The sequence below is a fragment of the Alosa sapidissima genome, chromosome 14 (assembly GCF_018492685.1).
Source record: "Alosa sapidissima isolate fAloSap1 chromosome 14, fAloSap1.pri, whole genome shotgun sequence".
NCBI classification, from domain to species: domain Eukaryota; kingdom Metazoa; phylum Chordata; class Actinopteri; order Clupeiformes; family Clupeidae; genus Alosa; species Alosa sapidissima.
In genome coordinates, this window is record NC_055970.1 from 31,217,125 (window position 1) to 31,238,823 (window position 21,699).

At 42.5% G+C, this 21,699-nt stretch overlaps 2 protein-coding genes across 7 annotated transcripts in view; one reads left to right on the plus strand and one right to left on the minus strand.

Moving 5' to 3' along the window:
- Positions 1 to 13,109, plus strand: part of dmxl2 (Dmx-like 2) — a 49,214-nt gene extending 36,105 nt beyond the window's left edge. For 2 of the 5 annotated variants that reach the window (XM_042061109.1, XM_042061110.1), the window contains exons 29-44: positions 1,802 to 1,995; positions 2,086 to 2,219; positions 3,189 to 3,274; positions 3,429 to 3,630; positions 3,777 to 3,894; positions 4,948 to 5,013; positions 5,500 to 5,586; positions 5,827 to 5,948; positions 7,084 to 7,228; positions 8,205 to 8,265; positions 8,420 to 8,547; positions 8,849 to 8,926; positions 9,181 to 9,272; positions 9,825 to 9,877; positions 10,954 to 11,171; positions 11,388 to 13,109. In XM_042061109.1, coding sequence (XP_041917043.1) covers positions 1,802 to 1,995; positions 2,086 to 2,219; positions 3,189 to 3,274; positions 3,429 to 3,630; positions 3,777 to 3,894; positions 4,948 to 5,013; positions 5,500 to 5,586; positions 5,827 to 5,948; positions 7,084 to 7,228; positions 8,205 to 8,265; positions 8,420 to 8,547; positions 8,849 to 8,926; positions 9,181 to 9,272; positions 9,825 to 9,877; positions 10,954 to 11,171; positions 11,388 to 11,597 — 1,994 coding nt within the window. In that variant the 3' untranslated portion in view covers positions 11,598 to 13,109. Of the gene's footprint in view, positions 1 to 1,801; positions 1,996 to 2,085; positions 2,220 to 3,188; positions 3,275 to 3,428; positions 3,631 to 3,776; positions 3,895 to 4,947; positions 5,587 to 5,826; positions 5,949 to 7,083; positions 7,229 to 8,204; positions 8,266 to 8,419; positions 8,548 to 8,848; positions 8,927 to 9,180; positions 9,273 to 9,824; positions 9,878 to 10,953; positions 11,172 to 11,387 lie in introns of those variants that run through there. The other 3 variants (XM_042061111.1, XM_042061113.1, XM_042061112.1) reach the window with 2 other exon arrangements.
- A 199-nt stretch (positions 13,110 to 13,308) lies between these two features.
- gldn (gliomedin) lies at positions 13,309 to 21,388 on the minus strand. 2 transcript variants are annotated; one of them, XM_042061115.1, is made up of 11 exons: positions 20,927 to 21,388; positions 17,504 to 18,168; positions 16,866 to 16,917; positions 16,705 to 16,722; positions 16,495 to 16,593; positions 15,359 to 15,460; positions 15,137 to 15,265; positions 14,774 to 14,851; positions 14,563 to 14,688; positions 14,211 to 14,361; positions 13,309 to 14,119 (listed from the first exon to the last, which is right to left on the minus strand). In XM_042061115.1, the coding sequence occupies exons 2-11, from the start codon at positions 17,918 to 17,920 to the stop codon at positions 13,657 to 13,659; spliced, it is 1,635 nt and encodes a 544-aa protein (XP_041917049.1). In that variant the 5' UTR covers positions 17,921 to 18,168; positions 20,927 to 21,388; the 3' UTR covers positions 13,309 to 13,656. The 2 variants fall into 2 exon arrangements, with proteins under 2 accessions (XP_041917049.1, XP_041917048.1); XM_042061114.1 differs by lacking the exon at positions 20,927 to 21,388 and having other exon boundaries at positions 17,504 to 18,346.
- Positions 21,389 to 21,699: the final 311 nt, after the last annotated feature.

A 21,699-nucleotide genomic window follows, 5' to 3' on the forward strand; every position in this document is an offset into this window, starting at 1 on the left:
ACCTGACGGAGGAACGCCTCTGACTGTTATGGCCCAGGCTCTGTGACAAAACTGCCCTCTCTCCCCGTCTAATCTCACTGAGTAGTCTCTCCTGTCACCAAGCGCACGTAGATGAGGCCTTCCTGTCTGCACACGTAGACACCATAAAACAACCTCCATATCGAGAGAGAGAGGGGCTCTGCATCCAGCCACAGAGGATCAGTAGTATCTGACAAGTGCTGCCACTTTTCTACATTTCTACATGTTAGTACAGTGCATGCCCTGCACATATCATTACAAAAGTTTAGCAAAACACTTGATCATGATCTCATGGCTATGAAGAGCGGAACAAATCCATCAGAAATGATTAATATTGACCTTTTGAAACCGCTTCATGCTTCAAATACATTCTGTCAATCAAAACATTCAGACTTACATAATTAGCTATATGACTAATAATTACTAATAATTAGATACACTAATTAATTATGTTGGCACACAGTCTGATACTATTCACGAGTTGTAGAAGCTTTTGTGAATCACCACCTAATAATAATCTCCTGCTGTAGTTGTTTTTGTTGTAGTTGTGTAAACTGTGATGCTTTTTTCCCCTTTTAAGCTGTGTTTGGTTGTCTTGTTTTTGATATGTTGGCTGTGATTTTATTTCTGAGTCTAGCAGCCCCAATAGTCCCTGAGATAGTTGTCCAGGAGAACAGTGAAGGTTTGTGGCCAGAGTGTGTGCGTGTGTCTGCGTGTGGTGTGATTTGCCTCACTCTCCGTGTTCCTCTGTTGCCTTGTGTTCTTTTCTACTACCAAGGTAGGCCGTTCAGAAGTAATGACCAGTCTCATGGTCGTCTTCAGAACTCCACTGGTCTGTAAGCAGACTCCCTCATCCTGATGCTCTTTTTCTCCTCAGTTCCCACCTACTAAAAGAGTCTCCATTAAACGGGACAACACTCTTAAACCAGTGAGCCATTTAACACCCCTGATCAATACATTGGTGATGAATAGATGCAGTAGCCCAGAGCAATCCCAGCCTGTAGCCCACCTTAATCAAATAATGGAGAAGAAGAAAGCACATTGACTAAGAGAGGAGTACTTCCTCATTAGCATTCCTTTGCTCTGTTTTGGTTGGGGGTGTGGGAGCAGCTGTCTGCTGATATGTGCAGAGACTGATTAGCCTGTCCAGACACTCGCCTCTGCAGTGACATACGGTCAGCTGCTTTTAGCAAGAAATTGCTCGGAGGAGGGATCTAAACTGAAGTGGATGGATGGCGGAGGCCTCTTTTCTATCAAACCCAAAGGGCTTTGTTTCTGAAATAAAACTGCTGCTCTCTCCACTCTGCGTCATCCCTTTTGTTTTTCTCAAAACTCTCCCTCGCTGCACGACTGACCTCTTTTCTCAGCGCTGTTCAGAAAGTTCTGTTATTGAATTTTCTTTGTCTGGAGGCCTGTGCGCCAGTAGATGCTGTAGGGAATGGTGTGTGTGTGTGTGTGTGTGTGTGCTGTGGGGAATTGTGTGCGTGTGTGTGTGTGTGCGCTGTGGGGAATGGTGTGTGTGTGTGCTGTGGGGAATGGTGTGTGTGTGTGTGCTATGGGGAATGGTGTGTGTGTGTGTGTGCTATGGGGAATGGTGTGTGTGTGTGCTGTGGGGAATGGTGTGTGTTTGTGTGTGTGTGTGTGTGTGTGTGTGTGTGTGTGTGTATCTAGAAAGCCAAAAGCACCAGGGATGAGGAAGTAAAGCAGGATTGGCTGGTCCCAGTGAGCCATGGTAGTGCTCTGTCTGACATGACCCCCTGTCTTGTCTCTCCTCCTGGGGCAGCTCTACCCCCTCCCACCCCACCGGCCGAGGACGTGGACCGGCACCGCCGCCGCTTCAACATGCGCATGCTGGTGCCCGGGCGGCCAGTGAAGGAGACGCCGGCCACCCCGCCGCCCGTCCCTGTGGAGCGGCCCACCTACAAGGAGAAGTTCATCCCTCCTGAGCTCAGCATGTGGGACTACTTTGTGGCCAAGGTAAGTCCACTGGCCCCTAGGGCTCAATGCTACACTGGACTCTGTGTCATGGTCTCAGGTCAGAACTCACGCTGACCCTCCTTCCTGCAGCCCTTCCTACCTCCCTCAGACAGTGGTGCCCTGTATGACTCGGACGAGAGCGGAGCGAGTGACGACGATGATGACGATGACGCCTTCCTCTCTGACACGCAGATGACCGAGCACTCTGATCCAAACTCATACAGGTGTGTCGTCTCAGCAAGTCTTTTCAGTCTGGAATAATCTCAGAGGCGGACAGAGTACACAGCTTCATTACTTGAGTAAAAGTACAGATACCCTTTGCTAAATTTTACTCAAGTACAAGTAAAAGTACAACAGTCAGATGTCTACTTAAGTAAAAGTACTGAAGTACTTATTTTTAAAAGTACTTGAGTATCAAGAGTACAAGAGTAGCCTACATTTTCTAAATATTGCATTACTATTGCCACAGTGCTTACATTTATGTACAGAAACGTCCTACATGGAGTTATGAAAAATGTTAATACCTTGGAGAATGTAAAAGGAATTGAAAGTAAAATCAAGTCATTTTCATCTTTTTACCATGTTGCCAGGGATGGGCAGTATTTCTAATACATGTATTTAAAATACAAAATACTATTTTGTAATTGAAACACTTGAAGCGAAAACTATCATTAACTTGTTCAGAAAATTTAAATAATCTGGCGGGGTGGGGCCACGGGTTGGCACATTCCCGGGATGGACCTGCTGCGTCTTCATCTATTGTTTCGTCCATGGTTTCGACTCTTATCTAAATCTGACCATGGAGTTGACTTTGGCGGAAAGCTGAAGGTGATTGCTGATAGGCTGTCCCAATCAGTGGCGCCTGCACAATCCAATCACGTTTGAGAGGGAAACAACAAATTGAGGGTTTCCGAGATTTTTCTTTTTTCCTTTTTTAGAAGAAGTAACGGGTACTCACGGTTATGGATAGAAATGTAGTGGAGTAAAGAGTACAATATTTGCCTCTCAAATGTACTTGAGTAAAGTCATGAGTACTCTCCAAAAATGATACTCGAGTAAATTACAGATCCCTCAAAATTGTACTCAAGTACTGTAGTCAAGTAAATGTACTCTGTTACTGTCTGGCTCTGAATGATCTGCTGCGTTACATGGTCCACACAGAAAGCTAACACTGTGTTTTGTCTCTGTTGTAGCTGGGCACTCATCCGCATGGTGATGGTCAAACTGGCCCTACACAATGTCAAGACCTTCCTCCCCCTTACTGGGTTGGACTTCACAGGTAAACCATTTACAGTACTCACTGACCAATACTGTTTCATGCATATTAGATATGCTTATAATTATTTATATTTAACACAGCCAATCAAAGCTTTTATAATTTACAGTACTTGTATACACAGCATGTGTTGATTTCCCCCCTGTTGAAATGTCAGACTTGCCGGTGGTGTCCCCCCTTTGCAATGCTGTGATGAAGACCCTTGAGAACTGGGAGCAGCTCCTGCTGGACAAGATGAACAGATTTGACGGCCCTCCTCCCAACTACATCAACACCTACCCCACTGACATGAGCGCCGGCGGGGGCCCGGCCATCCTGCGCCACAAAGCCATGCTGGAGCCGGACAACACCCCCTTCAAGTCAGTCCACTACTGCAGACCATTCATATGACCAAGGCCTAATTAGACTAATTGTAGTAAAATCACGTTTCATCCAGTGTGTTACCGTGGAGTGATCCTTTACCATGTGATGTTATTGACCGCTGTGTTGGCGCTGTGTTGAGCAGGGCGAAGCATCACCTGTCCTTTCCTGTCCGCCGTCTCTGGCACTACCTGGTCAAACAGGAAGCTCTGCAGGAGACTCTGATTCGCTACATCTTCACCAAGAAGAGAAAACAGAGCGAGGTAAAGTCCCGACCAGTGGACGTCTGTTTGGTGTTTCCACAACCTCCTCTTTTCACTCGCAAATAGCCCTCCCGCTGACATCACAGTATCAGTGACAGATCCTGGTGTGGGCAGCCATTTTAGGTTTGTTAGGGGGCTATTTTGAGTGGTTGGATTGAGATGGTACATGCTCTTCTAGTTTTCTGGGTTTTTTTCCCTTTCATTCTCACCCCTGTGTCTTTGCATCAGGAGAATGAGTCAGTGTAAATTCTCTCTATACTTGAGCCAAGTCTGTCATAATTAGATGCTAACTGGAAATGGCATTTCATGTATTAAGGCTACAGAGCAAAAAGTGAATTTATATTATATTATTATTATTATTATTATTATTATTATTATTATATATAATTGTGTCTGTAGTGGAACAGTACCTTGTTGATGATATTTTAACATTGCTGTAGCATATTGGTGAGACAAATTTTTGACGAACATTTGAACAGTTGACATTTCCCGACTTCAGGTTGTCTTGATGTTCATCCAAATCAAGAAGTTAAAAAATATTGCTTTGTATACAAGTCTAAAAACTAAATGAGGTTGATGTAAAATGCTCTGTTTTTTATGTGCTATAAAGGGTAAATATACATAACTATTAATGAAATCTTGTCTTGAAGTGTATAAATGAATATCAGTAGTGGATAAAGTATTGACCTACTGTAATGTCCACTCACTAAAATGTAGCATATACAGTATAATAAATAAAATGGCAAATCATAAACTCACAATAACAACTTATTGTTTTACCTAATGGCAAAACAATATCCCTTTAATAGCATGACATTCATTCAAAACAAAGGATTTGGAGTCCTGCTAGCCCATCCCAATGTTACTTGAGCGGACTGTCTCCTCAGGGGCACAGGAAGCTCCACTCTGAGGACGGCATGCTTGCAGCAGCCCTTTTCATTTGACTTTTCATTTCTCCCCCCATTCTCATGTTTTTTGTTGTTTGTGCACCTGGTTTGTGTTGTGACCTGTGTGTTTATGTGTGGCGTGGTGTGCTGTGGGTGTGCTGTGTAGTCTTTAGACGGCCATGGGGACCAGCTCAATCAAAGCTGCGTAGCGGGAGCTCGCAGCGGCAGCAAGGTAGTATGCCTCCCGCCGCGCCGCTCCAAGCCAAGCCAAGCCATGTCTGCAACGCCACCTCCAGCTCTGGGCTTTGGGCTCCTCTCCTTCTAACCAGACACTCCCCCTTTTTTTCAGTTTGACTTTCGTACCTCTTCCGCCCCTCACCAATCCCTAACCAATCTGCCACCAACGCTTCTCTCCCTAATCACTAACCGGCTAGTGTGTTTACAAAATAGTAATAATAATAATAATAATAATTCAAATGACAAAATAATTTTAAAATGACATGCATTTCACTCCTTGTGCTCCGACTGTAAAGATCTTGCGCTGGCCTAAAAGTACAAAGCAAAGTGAAAGTTGTGTCCATCTTCTGCAAGGACAGTGCAGTCCACCTCTGTGTTGCATGCTCACTGAGTTGTTTATGTGTTTGTGTGTGCGAGAGGCTATTGCACTGCTGTCGGTAGCAGAGGGATGACCGCTAACGGGCCGGTGCTCTTCTTACAGGTGGAGGCGGACCTTGGCTACCCGGGTGGAAAGGCAAAAATCGTCCATAAGGAGTCGGATATCATCATGGCTTTTGCCATAAACAAGGTGGAGGCTTCTGTGACTACTCATATTTTCTGTATATATGTTGGGTTTTTCACCAAGACTGAGATACTAGGGTAATGCTAGAAACTGCAGAAATGCAGAAAGGCATGCACAAAGTAATCTTTAAACAGTTTATTCCAATAGAATATTTTGAATATTCTTAACCAGTGATTATGCCCTAGTGGGGGCCCAATAAATGCAGAGGTCTCTAATGTTGTGTTTGTGTGTGTGTCCTGTGCACAGGCCAATATGAATGAGATAGTGCTGGCCTCTACTCATGATGTACAGGAAGTGGACGTGTCCACTCTGCTGGCTGCGCAGCCCTTCACGTGGATCGGGGAAGACTTTGACAAAGAGTCGCGCAGGTCAGTGCCCCCAAGCCCAGCTTGTCCACTCAACCCTGTACACTGATCCTTATTGTTTACATGCCAGTTGACGCATTCCACTCCTTGTTGCCACGGCTGCCTAGCATGCCAAGTAGAGTTAGCACATCCATGAGAGGAGTGAGGAAGAGGTGTTGGATTCTAGTTAGATGGCGAGAATGGCTGTCAGAAACGGCGCTAAATCCAGTGCTAAATTAGTGTGCAGCGTTTTTTTGGATATAGGCGTGGTGACATATTCTCCTCTGATAGGGAACTTCTGCTGGGGATCTGGATGCATCATCCTCCATATAGCCTACAGTTTGTTTCCAGAATAATTTTAGTATTATAAGTAAAAAGGTATGTAGAGGATAAAAGTTCTATTTAATTGACAAAGGAGCCTACTAAGAAAACCTAGGTTTCCATCTGAACTTTTATTTCTCTAGAGGAAAAGAGCACTCCTATTCCCTCAAGTCACACTGCAGCAAGTGCCAGAATGTCTGCTGAAGCGTTTAACATTTCAGCAAAGCTGAACTATACATTTTTAATTTCATTATCTAGCTCCAAAGATGCAAAAGCGTTCAATTGAATGAGTTTAGATTATTAAATTGAATATGCAATATGTTAAACATGTTTTGGCATTTGACGCTGTAGGCCTACAATCTCCAGAATGGGCTATATTGATCATTGCAAAAAATAGCTAAAAATGAGATTGTCATGGAATTTAAGTAAGCAAAACATCAGGTTCAAAGTCATATACTGTACCCTAGTGATTAACAATATATAGTAAGCGTCATTTGAACAGTCAGATGAAGTGATGCAGCTGGGACATTTTAAAACTTGTCTGGAAACTTACAATAATGTATCAGTAATTTTCTACTGTAACAGTAGAAGAAGGACTACAATCTAAATTGCATGTCCAGAACATGCAGTGATATTGCTATCATCTATATACATTACTATACTACATTGTAATCTCATCTGACGCATTGAGTTTAAAGGGATGCTTGACAGTGTTATTATGTCACTAATTAACTTCGGCCTTTCTCTGCCTATGTAGTGCCATTTAGCACACCTTTACTACTGCCTTTGAAACATGTCTAATTCTGCCCTGGGATTCCGTCCCTGTGTCCTTCTCCAGCTCTGATGACGTGGACTACCGGTCCTCCCACACCAACATCGCTCAGGCCAGCAGTGCGGCGGCGCCCTTCGCCCCGCCGCAGATCTCGGCCTCCGCCTCCATGCCATGGCTGGGCAGTGGGCAGACCAGCATGGGCGCCAGCGTGGTACGTGACTCATCACATACTGACCACATATGCTAACGCTTGGCTCTGAACTGGAGGCCTGGCCAGGACGACTCAGCGGAATTTGCCTGCAGCAGAATGAGTGACAAAGGATGCTGGGCTTGTGTGTTTGCAAAGTCAATGCTACAATGGCATTTCACTCTGTTGCATGAGTGCATGTTTGTCTCTCTGTCTGTCTCTCTGTCTCTCTGTCTGTCTGTCTGTCTTTTTGGAGACTCAGTGTCTCCCAGGATGCAGTTGTGTTAAGGCACCAGTAGATGGACACACATCACTCCTCAAACCCCTGTGTTGTCATGTGTGCCAGTTTCTCTCTAGCAAAGTGCTTGTTTATTGGATGAGAGTATGAAAGCGCTAGGTATAGACCATGTTGTTTCTTTTGGAGTGAGGTTTGTCAGAAAGCTTTAAATGGATTTAAATAGACTTGTCAGCAGAGTTTATAATGACAGGGTTCTTGTGGGAGAGAGATGAAACAGGATTAAGAAGTGACGTGAAACAGCCTTTGACCATGTCCACCTAAAGCCATATGGGCCTGAGTATCCTGTTCTGGGTCGACCTCGACCTGGGAATAGATCCATGGGTATATTTATTTAGTCTCTTATCACAATAACACCAGCAATCAATCTCCGTCTAAACACTCATTGATGAGTCTAAGTTCACTGAGATTACCAGGGTCTGTGTTTGTATTGAGCAGAGGAGAAATAATAAACATGAGATAAGGCCAGCCATCGGCAGCCCAAGGTAGAGAACTGCGTCACCCAGCCAGTTCCCAGGTCCTCCACAGTGAGGTCCCACCAACAAGGATTAATGGCTGGTCTAGGCCTGAAGTGTTATTATTGTCTGGGTGATCGCAGCTGAAACGTAAAACTGTTCTCCTTCAGTTCTTATAATACAAGCCAATAACCATGACAATATTGAAGTGCTTTTGTGTGACTCACCTAATATGAACTGTTTTCCACAGATAATGAAGAGGAATCTGAATAATGTGAAGAGAATGACATCCCATCCCATATATCAGTATTGTAAGTTTTGTTTAACTATTTGTTTTCCTAACAAACATTAACCTCAGGTACACTTAACCATCTCACTTGTGTGATCAACATGAAACTTTTTTTTTTTTTTTTTACTTAAACAAAAGCCTTTCCAAAAAATAATACCTGTGTGTGTGTGTGTCAGACATGACTGGAGCTCAGGATGGGAGTGTGCGCATGTTTGAGTGGAACCGGCCGCAGCAGCTTATCTGCTTCCGACAGGCAGGCAACGCCAGAGTCACCCGACTCTACTTCAACTCCCAGGGCAATAAGGTACAGCACCATTGCAATCTACAAGGACATATTTCAATGTCTTTTAAGTGTATGGTGTCTGTCTGATTTGGACGTTAAGTAAAACAAAGCAGGAGGGCTTTGGCATTTGAAATGCATGGTGCCCAGATGAAGCAGTTTACTGAGATGATGCTTCCAGCACCTGTTTTTATCCCAGCCGAAACGTCAAGGTAGTTTTAAAGCATAGTCTCAATCGCTCGCTCTTTCTCTCTCTCTCTCTTTCTCTCTCCTCCCGTCTCTCTCTCCTGTCTCTCTCTCTCTCTCTCTCTATGTGTGTGTGTAGTGTGGCGTTGCTGATGGGGAGGGCTTCCTGAGCCTCTGGCAGGTCAACCAAACCTCATCAAACCCCAAACCTTACTTGGTGAGTCACGAAGGAGGAAGACAGGATGTTGCTCATTTAAAATCACTGGTGCAAGTCAAAGCACTTTCCTTTCTATAGTGCCTGCGTACATCAGCTTCAGTTGGCATGGTGAATTAATTTTCCTGTTCTCTTTTGTGTTCTCTCTCTCTCTCTCTCTCTCTCTCTCTCTCTCTCTCTCTCTCTCTCTCTCTCTCTCTCTCTCTCTCTCTCTCTCTCTCTCTCTCTCTCTCTCTCTCTCTCATTTCTGCCCCCAGAGCTGGCAGTGTCATACTAAGACCTGTGGTGACTTTGCCTTTATCACTTCTTCCAGTCTCATTGCCACAGCTGGCCAATCCAATGACAGCAGGTCAGTGTCAGGCAATAAGGAAATTATTTCACTTACACAAAGAGGCTTCTGAATGTCAGCTCCATAGAAAAAATATCCACTGATCAGTCCAAGATCCCAATATGTGAACCAACTGCCTTGTATTGTGTAGGTCCCCATTATGCTACCATAAAGGCTCTGACCCATTAAGGGGTGGACTCCTCAAGAATGTTTGTTTATATGTGTGTTAATGTATGTCCTATATGTGTTAATAAGGTAAATATGTACCCATTTTTCCTTCTTCCTACAGAACCTAGAACAAACATTAAATTAGTTAATGTATTAACAGTTGCTGTCTAATATATTCAACCCCTTGACAGGCACCCTTGTAACAATGTTCTTTACTTCACCTGGCATTGATTTTAATGTTGTGGCTGGACACTGTGTATACTGTATATATTAGCATACTCTTTTTACATACAGTATGTGCACAAATATAATAGAGTGTCAGCAAATCTAGAGATTATCTGAGAACTCGTCAGAAGGGAATAGTTATTTCTGTCATACTGAAATGTATGTTTATTTATTTTGCAGAAATGTATGCTTATGGGACACCCTGATTTCGCCCAGTAATACTATGGTGCACGGTAAGCTTGTACAGCTGCAGCTGAACATCTCAGTTAATTTATTGCATTTGATTGAATGACTCAAAGACAAGACTGTTGTAGAGAATGTCCTGGGTAGGTCTTTTCTTGAATGTCTTTGGTCTTTAACTATCTCTCCTGGTCATCCTTGAGACCAGGGATTAGAAACTAAAACCGGAAACGAACACTATTTTTGGATGAACGTAACCGAAAACTTGTTTCAGAGTAAATTGTTATTTTCAATTTTAGATAACCGGTTAATAATGGTATTTATCATTCCGATTAACCTTTGTTTGAATATGATTCAAACGTTTATAAGCTTGGAAAGTCACCTGCCCAGTGTTCTCCAGAGCCCTTATATGATTTAGTCAGATTTGACTAAATCATATCAGATTTGCCTCCCCTGTATAATAGGCTAGAACTGCTAGTTGATACAAATATGTTTCATATCCAACACTAAATGCCTTTTCCAAGTATGTAGCCTACCAGAGACACTAGGATGGTATCTATAGGTCCGTCATGCAGTTGGTAGCACCACACACAGCTTAGGCTATTACAGGGTTTAAAGCAAGGACATTTTCTGTGCCTGAAGTTAGGCTATTAGACATTTTTTAATTTCTAATATTGTATAGGCCTACTTTCAAATCTCTCCCCATGCCTGAATTCAACAATTAGCTTTAACAATTAGCTTTGATATCTAATGCGCTTTGATTTAAGCTTTAAGACTGTTGGGGAAAAAAAGGCTATAGCATTGTGCCACCGGCCATAAATCAATTTGTAAAGGCAATGTCATTTTTAAAGGAACATTATTAACCATTCTTCTATAACGTTCTAACCGGTTATAATTTGAAGGAGAGGCCTTGGAACACTGGAACAGAAATTAAAAAATAGTTTTTGCTCAGAACGAACCAAAATGAAAATCATTCTGTTTTCAGTCCCTGCTTGAGACTGTGCTGGATCTGGATTGCAGATTTTTTTTTTAGGCTGTCAGGTTTTACTATAAACTGCTCATAAAAATGAACATAAACATATGCAGTTGGCAGAATCCACTAAGTACGGATTTCTAAATGTTTTGCCAGCCTTCCCTTGCCATGACAACGGGGCCACTGTGCTGCAGTATGCCCCCAAGCAGCAGCTCATCATCTCCGGGGGGCGCAAGGGCTTTGTGTGCATCTTTGACATCCGGCAGAGGCAGCTGCTGCACACCTTCCAGGCCCACGACTCAGCCATCAAGGCCCTGGCATTGGACTCCACCGAGGACTTCTTTGTCACCGGCTCTGCTGAGGGGAACATGAAGGTGACCAGAGCTGGACACATCTAGCATAGTTTACCTGTATATGTTTTTGACCTTTTTCCTGAAGATGTGAAGTTATGTGTATCTTTAGGATTATGGGGAATTGATTTGCTTCTTTTTTGTTCATTTCATCACAATTTGTAGAGCTTAAAGACCTGTAATTTGTTTGTCTGTCTGAATGTGTGCTTTTTTACAAACATGAATGTGTGTGTGTTTCAGGTGTGGAAGTTGACGGGTCATGGCTTAATGCACTCCTTTAGCACTGAGCACGCCAAGCAATCCATCTTCCGCAACATTGGCGCCGGAGTGATGCAAATCGAGACCTGCCCAGGAAACCGCATCTTTACCTGCGGCGCTGACGGCACTCTCAAAATGAGAGTCCTCCCCGACCGCTACAACATACCGGCTAGTATATTCGATATCCTGTAAATTGTAACTGTGGTGTAGTAACCAAGAGAGGGATTACACAAAGTGATGGAGCTTTTCTGGCAGCAAACTGTACGTTTCCTTAGCCATGGATCGTAACAAAGTGAGTTGCGCTGCAAAATATATTTTCCAAAGGCTGAAACACATAAGCAAAGGTCACATGTACTTGATTTTAAAAAAAAGAGAAAAAATAATAGATTTACTGTAATTTTAAGAAGCTGACATTGTTCCCTGAAAATCTCTGATAGAGTGTGTCTATAGGAAAGCTATGCATGTACTGTACTCGTAAAAGCGGTGCATACACAGGTTTATTGATAGTGCTCTGTAAAAGTGCTCAAAGCAAAAAATTTTGTGTGTATCTGTCGTCATTTTGTGCCCACGGCTGAAAACTCTTAGCATCTTACCAGCACTGTGGTTTCTATATTACGTCAGTGGTTTCCAGTGTGACTCGAGTTGTCGGATCTGCGTTTTATTTCCTCCTTGTCCTTTCGTTCCCATTGGCTGCTCACATTGCACAGTTGTATGGCACATAGCCCTCGTGGGCCCGGGCTGGTCACTCCGGCCAGGCTCACAGTGAAAAAGAAACCTGTTAGCTCATCTCTTTGCGCCACTGCAGCTGTAGTCACCGATGGCCCGCTCGTAGTGGCGGCTTCACTGCAAACATTCCATTCGAGTGATGAAGTGAGGTTCACGTGACTGTGATTGAAATGGTTCATCTATATGTCTTGTTTTTTCCAGGCTGCACTGAAGTACTCGATTTGACCAGAAACACTTTTTTTTCAGTTTGTTCCGTTTTGCACAAAATATTTGATGTTCACTTGTTTGTTTTTGTATGATTTGCCCATTCATTCCTTTACAGACTGCTGTATTTATATTTATACTTATTGCCTTTACATTAGCAATGTAAGGTCTTATGTTTAGCTATCTGGGACACAGCACAGTACAGCTTAAGTTGCTGTTTTATTTTGTTTTTGTCTTTTGTTTGTTAGGTTTTTTTAATGTTTCAATCATAAATGAATATTTGCACTCAAATCCGGAGACACTATAAATTTCAAGTTAATTTAAAAAATGACAATGCTATTCTAGAGGAAACTGTTATATACAAATGAATGTCTGGCTTCATTTGGCCAAGTAGTAAAAAAAGTTTAAAATAGTTTTAATAAATATATAAATATATATAAATGAACTACTACCATAGCTTGTACAAACACAAATGCTTTTAGTTTATTTTTGGTTGTCATACCAGTTGGACTAGTTGTACTTTGGTTAAATGTATGTGGTATTTATTAAAACATATTTGTGTTTCTGTCAGACCTACTCTGCGCCATGTCTACTGTATGTACTCAAGTGTTCAACCAATGGTCCTTTTACTTGCTGTCTGTTGTGTATTTCTTGAAAGCAGAATATTCTCTGTGTGTGAAGGAACACTAGAACAAGGCGCTCTTGAAAATGGGAGGAACAGGTAGTTTTATCATTACCTTTGTAAGTTGAATAAATTATTTTTATTTCAAGAGATATGCTCTTTTAGCCTCACTTCACTTTTTAGGTTATTCATTTAAGAACATTATCTCAGCAGACCTGTGTTTTTCTTTGTGCCAACACTGTTCATTTCATTGCTGTCACATTAAACATAAGATCAGAGAAAAATAACCAAAGCGTTAAAGAATAGTGTTATCCCCATAAGGGTCTAAAGTATTCTAAACAGAAAACAGTGTGTCTGTTGTTTGTCCAATTCCCATAATTTAATAGTATACGTGAACACTGGCAGGATTCACAATCCACTGGGGGTGGAGATAGGGCTGCATTTCAGGAATAAAACACACCAGTGTAATAAGCACATCATGAAACTGCACAATATAACAATATAAAAGCACTACATGAAAACAGTGCACATCATACAGAGCACACTAACCTCTTCAGCCTAGCACAAAAAATGATCGGGACAAATCGTGTTTAAATGTATTACGAAAGATTACTCCGCGCTATAGTGCACATCAGACAGTGGTACATCATATTCATTCATCACAAGAACTGAGTATTCATTTAGCCCATTTTAACCTCATCAATCAGAGAGAAAATGCACTTTGTTTGATTTCACATAGGTGCTGTCCCAAACAAACAGAAGTTTCTCTCGAGGCATGTATGAGAGCATGGCCAAAATGCCAGCAGGCGCTCTGAAATCAAAACTGACATTCACGGGCTTACCCTTCAGGAGATCAAAGGCATAGGCTACCCTGCTGTCTTTGGTGTCAGTGACATAGAGAACCCCACATGCAATGAAGGCATTCCCAGCCTTGGTGCGAGGGTAGCTGGTGTTGACGATCTCCGAGACTGAGAACGTTTTCTCGTCCAGCTGGGCCACCATGATGGTGTCGTCGAGACTGGAGGCGAAGATGAGCCATAGGCCGTTCTCATCCACCGCCAATTTGAAGTACGTCTTGGAGTTGAACAGCAGGTAAGCCAGATTATGGTACAGTGCATTTTCAATGGACAGGGTGTGTAACCTTTTGGTCTGAAGCTCATATCTGGAGGAAATGAAAGATAGTAAATGAATCAGAAAACAGAAAGAGTGTGCTAGATGACGGGGGGGGGGAGGGGGGATGTTACAAAACTTACTTGGCAATTTTGAAAGTGCCAGCAATGTTGTAATATATTGAGCCACCGTGTACAATGTGACCACAGCCTTGAAAGAATTTCCCAACATCGATGGTATCACTGCTGCCGTTCTGGAATGCTGCAATGTTCTTGTATACCCGCATAGTTCGACCTAAACAGAAGACAGATGAGTGACCACCATGCATATCTGAGGAGGAGGAAAAACAATGCAGTCCCATGAGACTGGACTCTATGAACACAATGGGATAAGTGTTATTCTCATTACTGCTGTGTCAACACTGCAATCTGCGTGTTTGATGTAGTGGGGTGGTGGACTGGCTATCACAGTGTACATCTAGTTCTCAATCACTACCAGAGAAGTGGTCTGCCACCCAGATCCGCTCATCGTCAGACACAGCTGCATCTTTCATCCAGGTTCCAAATGTGCTCCACATCTTGGCTATGCTCTCGGGTTTGCCAAGTGCTCTTATAACGCAATCTGTTGCACAGACATAAAATCCTGTCAGCAGCTGCCTTTTCGTGCTATTATGAAATGTTTGTCATGTTCATGAAATGATTGATACCTTTTTTCTTCCCAACTGACCCCTTTTCTTTTGCTCCCTCTTTGCCAGTCGAGTCATTTGGAATAGCATGGAGTAATCCTGGTGAGTGGGGATGAATGAGCCATAATAAGGAAATCATGGATTATACATTAGCAGGGATAAGCAGGCAAACTCTTTATAGGGAGAAGAAAGACAGGACAGGGAAAGTTCCAAACACCTGGGAAAGAGGTTAGAACTAGTGTTGGTGCTAAATGCAAAAAAACTGTTGAACACTTGATGGTGCACTTTTGGTATCAGATATCTCTGAAGTAAGTAGAGATCCTCTGTCAAGTGCACGATGTGAATGGTCAAAAACCTTGAGCTCCAAGGCACAACAGCACTTACTGATAGATTTCTGAGCTGCATGATGGTGAGCTCGATGGGTCCTGTTTCTGGCCGGTCCTTGAGGACCAGGAGGACCTGGGGGTCCAGCCGGACCAGGGGGCCCCGCAGGGCCAGGTGGACCTGGTGGACCTACCGAATAACAAACCGGGTCATGCTCCATCCATACTAATACTAATAGGACATGTGGTCAGCTGTGAGTGGTGCGGAGGGACAAGTCCTGACCTTCTAAGAGGACGTCATTGGAGGCCTCGACTGGTTCTCCAGGTGGTCCAGGGTTTCCTTTGTCTCCCTTCTCTCCTGGCTCACCCTTCTCCCCAGGAGGACCTGGGAGATGATCAGAGGACATGCAACCATTACTGCTTACAAAGACACTCATTTAGCAGTTTAAATGAGCTCCTAAGAATGTGTGCTCATGGTGTTCTTAAACAAACAAAATTAGCTTTGAGTAAATGTAGCCTAGCCAAAGCTGATTAAGTTTGTGATTGAAATTTGAGGTGACAGTGAGGAACACCAACATACTGTATATCTATTCTGTATGCTAGATATAAGCAGCCCAAGGGTTACCATAGATAAGTTATTGATTTGTATTTTTGATTAAATGATTAGAGTTGGTTAAGAATATGTTTGTATATAATTGAGAAGAACATTTCAAAACTCTCATTTTTGTTAAAGTGGTTTTCATTTTAACTATACAAGTGACTAGATGTGACATCATGTAGATTGGAATTCTTGTGACATCCAGCTTATTAAACTGTGGTTAAATTGTGTGCATAGCTAAAATAATAGTGGCCTTATCAGTACAGAACATCACTTACAAAAGCAACTGACAGGAATTTCCAGTGGTTTCTAAGAACCAGTCCAGTAAAGCATGAATAACGTCTTTCATGCATAAGACAGAAAAGGTCTCAGACCATGTGGGCAGGCTGTTAAGTGCAGCTGGAGAGCGAGCGGAAGTGGTGGAGACCGCAGTTATGAATGCCACCCTGCACTGATGAGGCCATTCTTCACGGCCTGCCTTTCTTCACACCACACTGGTCTGACTGCACGAGCCCACTTGAAGCCCAGGCCGCCGTCTGATCAGATCAGATCAGAGCATCGGGGCCGATGCTGGCCAACTGTCAGGGAGCTCCACAGACTGGCTGACTGAAGGAGGCCAGTGCAGTGCGTGTGCTCTCATTTCACTGTGGCACTGGGGCCCTGTCCTTTAGCCTGCCCATCACTTCTGCTTCACCTGTCTACGGGGCTAATGCACAGACAGACAGACAGACAGCGAGAGAGAGAGAGAGAGAGAGAGAGAGAGAGAGAGTGAAGGCGATAGAGAGTGAGAGAGAGAGAAATGTCTCTGATGGATGCCTGACCTCTTTTCCCTCGTCTCCCCTCCACCCCGGGCTCTCCTTTAGGCCCCGGTAATCCATCTGTCCCATTGTGCCCAGGCATCCCGTCAGTGCCAGGCAGACCTGTAATGCACAGCATGACTGTAGGACAGCAGCTAATGGACACATTTGGCACAGTTATTTAGGACATGTCTTCTGGTTGTTTCTTTTCTTTTGTGTGAGTGGATGTCTTACCTGCTGGTCCTGGAGGCCCTTAAACATGAACATGTAAAATTATGTTAGAATCCATTTCTGAATATACATGTACAATCAACTCTGTGCCAACAGAGAATTATGTCTCTGTCTGGGATAATATTTATATCATTTGCATTGCATATGCATTCATTTACAATTACCAGTGAGGCAGACTCCTTTTGTGCTGTTACAGATGTCTAATAGGATCTTCACCTACAACAGAAAATACAAATCATAAAGATAAAAGAGATGTTAAGATTGTGTAGAGAAGTTAAGAATAATATAATGCATGACATTTCATATAATTTGTATTTTTAAACTGTTCTTATATATGATTAAACATCATCCTTAGCACCCTTTTTATTGTACTTTTTTATTACGTAACTTATTTACACACATGACTGAACAGGTTCACGCCACAGTTGACACTACACTCTTTAGGAACAAATACAGGAAACTGAGCAAAACATTAAATTCTGCAAGTGGCAAATTGTGTGCCATCTAGTCAAGCAAATCTGTTATGAATGAGCATAATGGTCAGTGTGACCATCCTAGCTACATTATATAACATGTGGCCATTGAGTGTTATCCTAAGTACAAAGACAATATTAATGTGTAACAGCCTAAAATAATAATAATAATAACAACAATAATAATAATAATTATTATTATTGTTATTATTATTATTATTATTATATTATGATATCTACAAATAATAATATTTTTGTTGTTATTATAAAATTACATATAATCCTCCAGAATAGCAAATAGATGTAAATAGATATTTAGTCTGTCTTACTGGCACCATGGAGTAGGTCATCATCATCATCATGTCCCCTTGCTGCTCCGCTCTGTGTATGCCCTGTCCATGGTGGACACCTTGAGTGGCGTGGAGCAGCTCCTCCTGCGCGTGGTGCAGCTCCTGGCTCCTCTTGTTGCGTGAGCTCTGGGACGGCTCCCCTTGGTCCTCGGGGCCCCTGACCTGGGACAGGAACTCCACCACGGAGCTCTCCGAGATCTCCTGCAGTCGGCCCTCCAGAAGGACGAGCCGGGCAGACAGCTGGGTCTGCTGGACCAGGAGGACGAACAGCCCCCCTGAGTTGACCAGGGTCAGCACACAGGTGCCGTACAACAGAAACTGTACCATCCACGGCAGCTTGTGGCTGCTGAGCTTCATGATTCCTCTTCTACTCGTGTCCGGGAGTTCCGTTAGCATCAGTGCCGCTGTCAGCGTAAATGCCCAAAAGTTTGTGTTTGCATCCACACTCCTTTGTCTGGGCGATACAGAACCTACTCTGGGCAGTTTGGCAGTGAGCAGAAAGGATAAATGCTGTCCTTGTTCTGTCCAAAGGCACACAGAGTTGGTATTACAGTCTGGAGCCTCTCGAGAAGAACCCCCTTCTTGTGCAGTCACCTGATTTATATGCAGTTGTGCCCATTCTTTGGTGTGTAACTGTGGCCCGTCTATGACATAATTCATATGAACAGAGCATTTGCTGATGTGGAAGGGTTAGGGGGGGTGGAGACCAAGGGCAAATGTTGAATGTTGTTGTTCACACAATTTTTTATCTGTGTGTCACTTGAATTTATGTCAAAAAGCAATATGTTGCTCCTCTTTTGAAATTCCAAAAATCATTTCCTGTTGATGGATAATCCGAGAATGCTCGGATAAATTAACGATTAATGATAATTATAATAACATACAATTGTAGAAATGTAAGAGATTAGATATTGGAGGCAACATCTACTTTTGTCAAATGAAATGAAATGCTGGACAAGATAAGACGGCATATGCTTAATAATGAACAGAACAAATACTGAATACAAAAAAAAAGGATGCTGTGAATGTATGCTTCACAAAGATTACTTAAGAATCCATAAATTTCAATGAATCAACATACCATTCAAAATGATAAATCCTCCGTATATTAAATGCACCATTGTTTCACCAGTCTATGCATTTGGCCCTGCCAAGACTGCTCCCCATGCACCCGGCAGCTATAGGTCACTGCCAACCATCAGCACACATCCATGCCGCCGTGTCTGAGGAGCTTGTGGCAAAGTGACAGCACTGGGAGTAGGACCATCTCTGGCTCATAGGTGGTTCAAATGTGTCCCCTGGGGATGTCCATGCTAAAGTGGCCCACTGCCCTTTCACCCAAAGCCACCTCAGTACTGCTGGGCTTTTAGACGGCACTGTGGTGAGGCGGCCAGTCGGAGCTCTCAGCCAAACCTGGTGCAGTCGTTCTGCATTATGATTGTCCAGCCATGTGCAGCCCCTACGCCCATTAGTGCTGAAAAGAAAGGCTCTCTACAATATGGATACCACAGCAGGCTGCCCTGCCAATTTTTTACTACTGTTTTACTATTGTACACAGCCTAATGTTTTCACTACTGTTTTACTGCTACACTGTTTTTCATGCTATATTAGCACACATGATCAATGGCTGCGGTCAGGCTTCTGATACAATACTAAATGAATGAATGGCTATAACCCTATTACCTCAACCTGTTCTTGCACTGAAATAGTTTTTTTATTTTATCTTGTCTACATTACACTTTACTCACCTATTTGTCTATATTATTTATGCTGGTCTCTAGACCTTACTCTTGCACTGTTGCACTGTTGGACTAATGTTGGACTACTTATTACACCTTCACCATGACACTCACTCTCTTGAGCACCTTGCCAGGCACACATAACTAAGGACTATGGTTGGACTACTGTTTGCACCTTCACCATGACAATCACTCCCTTTAGCACCTCACCAGTCCTGGCCCTGTCACTACAAGCGTCTTATGCTTGATCACGCTCAAGCACATTGGACTTTCTTAATTTAACTTATATAGTGTATTTAGTATTTAGTTTTGTTAGTTTTCTTATCTGTCTTATCTTCTACTGTCTTTATTGTACAGTGGAGTTTAGTTATATGTTTATATTTATACTTATGTTTACCATTTCTGCTGTAAGTGTATGTTGTGTGTTATGTCTGTATGCTACTGAGACCCTTGAATTTCCCCTTGAGGATCAATAAAGTATCTATCTATCTATATCTATCATTACCTGCAGATCAAGCAAACGCGGATTTGAATATATTTGTATAATACAAATACATCAATCTATGTATTATTGTCTTTTACCATCAATACATCAGTTATGAAATGTATTATTTGGTGGGAAAAAAAAATGCAAAAAGATATATTGAGACAGGATGGGCTTGCTGTCTGCCAGCAAATGTCAAAAACTGATGAGGCAATGCAAGATGGGAACAGACAGAAGGAAGAAAAATAAAATATCTGGTCTTTCAACTCAACTTGCTCAGGGTTACATTGCTAATTACAAACTGTCACCATGGGCTGGAAGGTTGGAAGATGTCAAGAGAAAATCTATCAAGTTTCAAGGTGGAATGAAGATTGTGGAAATGACTTACTACTGCACGCCTTACACATTGAGGACATGTGAATACAGGCAATTATCCCCCTGGTGTCGTGAGAAAGCAGAGGGAAGTGGTTTGGCAGTATGTTTGGTGAGGAACACTACACTCTTTCTCCTTCCCTGCTGGCACATGTGGTGAGAGGGAACCTTGCAGCCACCTACACTACTGCAGATGGCTGAGCAGCTGGCTGTGTTTTTATTCGGCCAGTCGCTTGACCGCCAGCTAAAACATCTTAGGACACTGCGGCAGCGGCGGCTGGGTCAGTGGGCATCAGGGAAAGTGACGCATCAGAGACTGGACACTCGTCACCTTCTAGTTCAAACTGCAGAGGAGGACTGAGTGGGCAACACGAGTCCAAAGGCTGACGTTTTCCTAGAAAATGTACCCATTCTCATTCACTGAACTCTGCCATGGTGACACACATGCTGTTCATTATCCATACATGATGCAGTTATTTGAATGCTATTCTGTTTTTGATTTGGTCTTTTCAGTTTTTGACAGATTTTATGTAAGTACTGTACTGTTTACATACTGTTTACATAAGATTTTGGATAAATAATAATATTATTCATAATAATAATATTAATAATAATAATAATAAAAGAAAGTATGGCACAAAAACTCCTGCTCATAAGAGCATTGACTATAACACTTCTATAGGAGTATAATTCTGCTATTCAGCATGTCACCATCACAGTAACTGATGATCCACAGTTCAACTTTTCAACTTTCACTATTCAAACTCATAAAGAATAGAGAGAGACACAGAGAGCTCATTCATGTACCTTTTCAAATAGCAGTCATCCATGTTCCAGCAACTTAATAGCTCCTTGTCTGAAATGTTAGAAGGAGTAGACCGGGTTTTATCTTTCATGACTCTATTTTGTGTATTTCTGAAAAATTACTTTCTTTGGACCTGATAAAGGTGAATGTGTTCTTAACACACCAAACTGGCATGTAAGAAGAAGCAAAGAAAGATGTTGAGGGCAAAGTAGCAACATGATTCGCCCAATTATTTCAGAAACATTTATAGATAGAGACAAGGTTATGTTAACATGAATTAATGATTCAATAATGATTTCATTTGGCATTCAGAGTGGGAGGTCTGAGAGAAAGTCCTAGAATTCCTCCATAGCTCAATCATGCTGTATGGCCTGAAAATGACAACTCATTTCAGTCCACAGGACTTGTACTTATACAGACAGCATGATCTGAGCTGCTGGACAACGCACGTATAAAGATCTCCATGGGATTCCGGCAGATTCCATCATGGAGAGTGTGGGCGTCAAGTGAATTCACAGAGTCCTTTTATCCACATTTTATGGCACAAAGGGCCCTCTGACAACACAGACGTCCTTTGACATAAATAATATGAACAAAGTCTGTTATCGTGTGTACAAAGAGAAAGATGACTGCTTTTATTTTAAGAGGGGAAAAATTATGGAATTCCAATAAAGTTTGTTATAAAATTGTCTGTTCACACTGCGAATCTAAAAGAATTGCATAAATGATAGTATCTTGATGGCAAATATCCACAAATTTAATTTGCAGATTGCTA

Excerpts from the sequence above, each read along its gene's own strand:
- gldn (XM_042061114.1), bottom strand. The coding sequence starts at position 18,184 with ATGAATTATGTCATAGACGGGCCACAGTTACACACCAAAGAATGGGCA. Across the intron at positions 15,266-15,358 it reads CAATGACGTCCTCTTAGAAG|GTCCACCAGGTCCACCTGGC; the intron begins GTCAGGACTTGT and ends GTTATTCGGTAG. Across the intron at positions 14,689-14,773 it reads GTCAGTTGGGAAGAAAAAAG|ATTGCGTTATAAGAGCACTT; the intron begins GTATCAATCATT and ends TCTGTGCAACAG.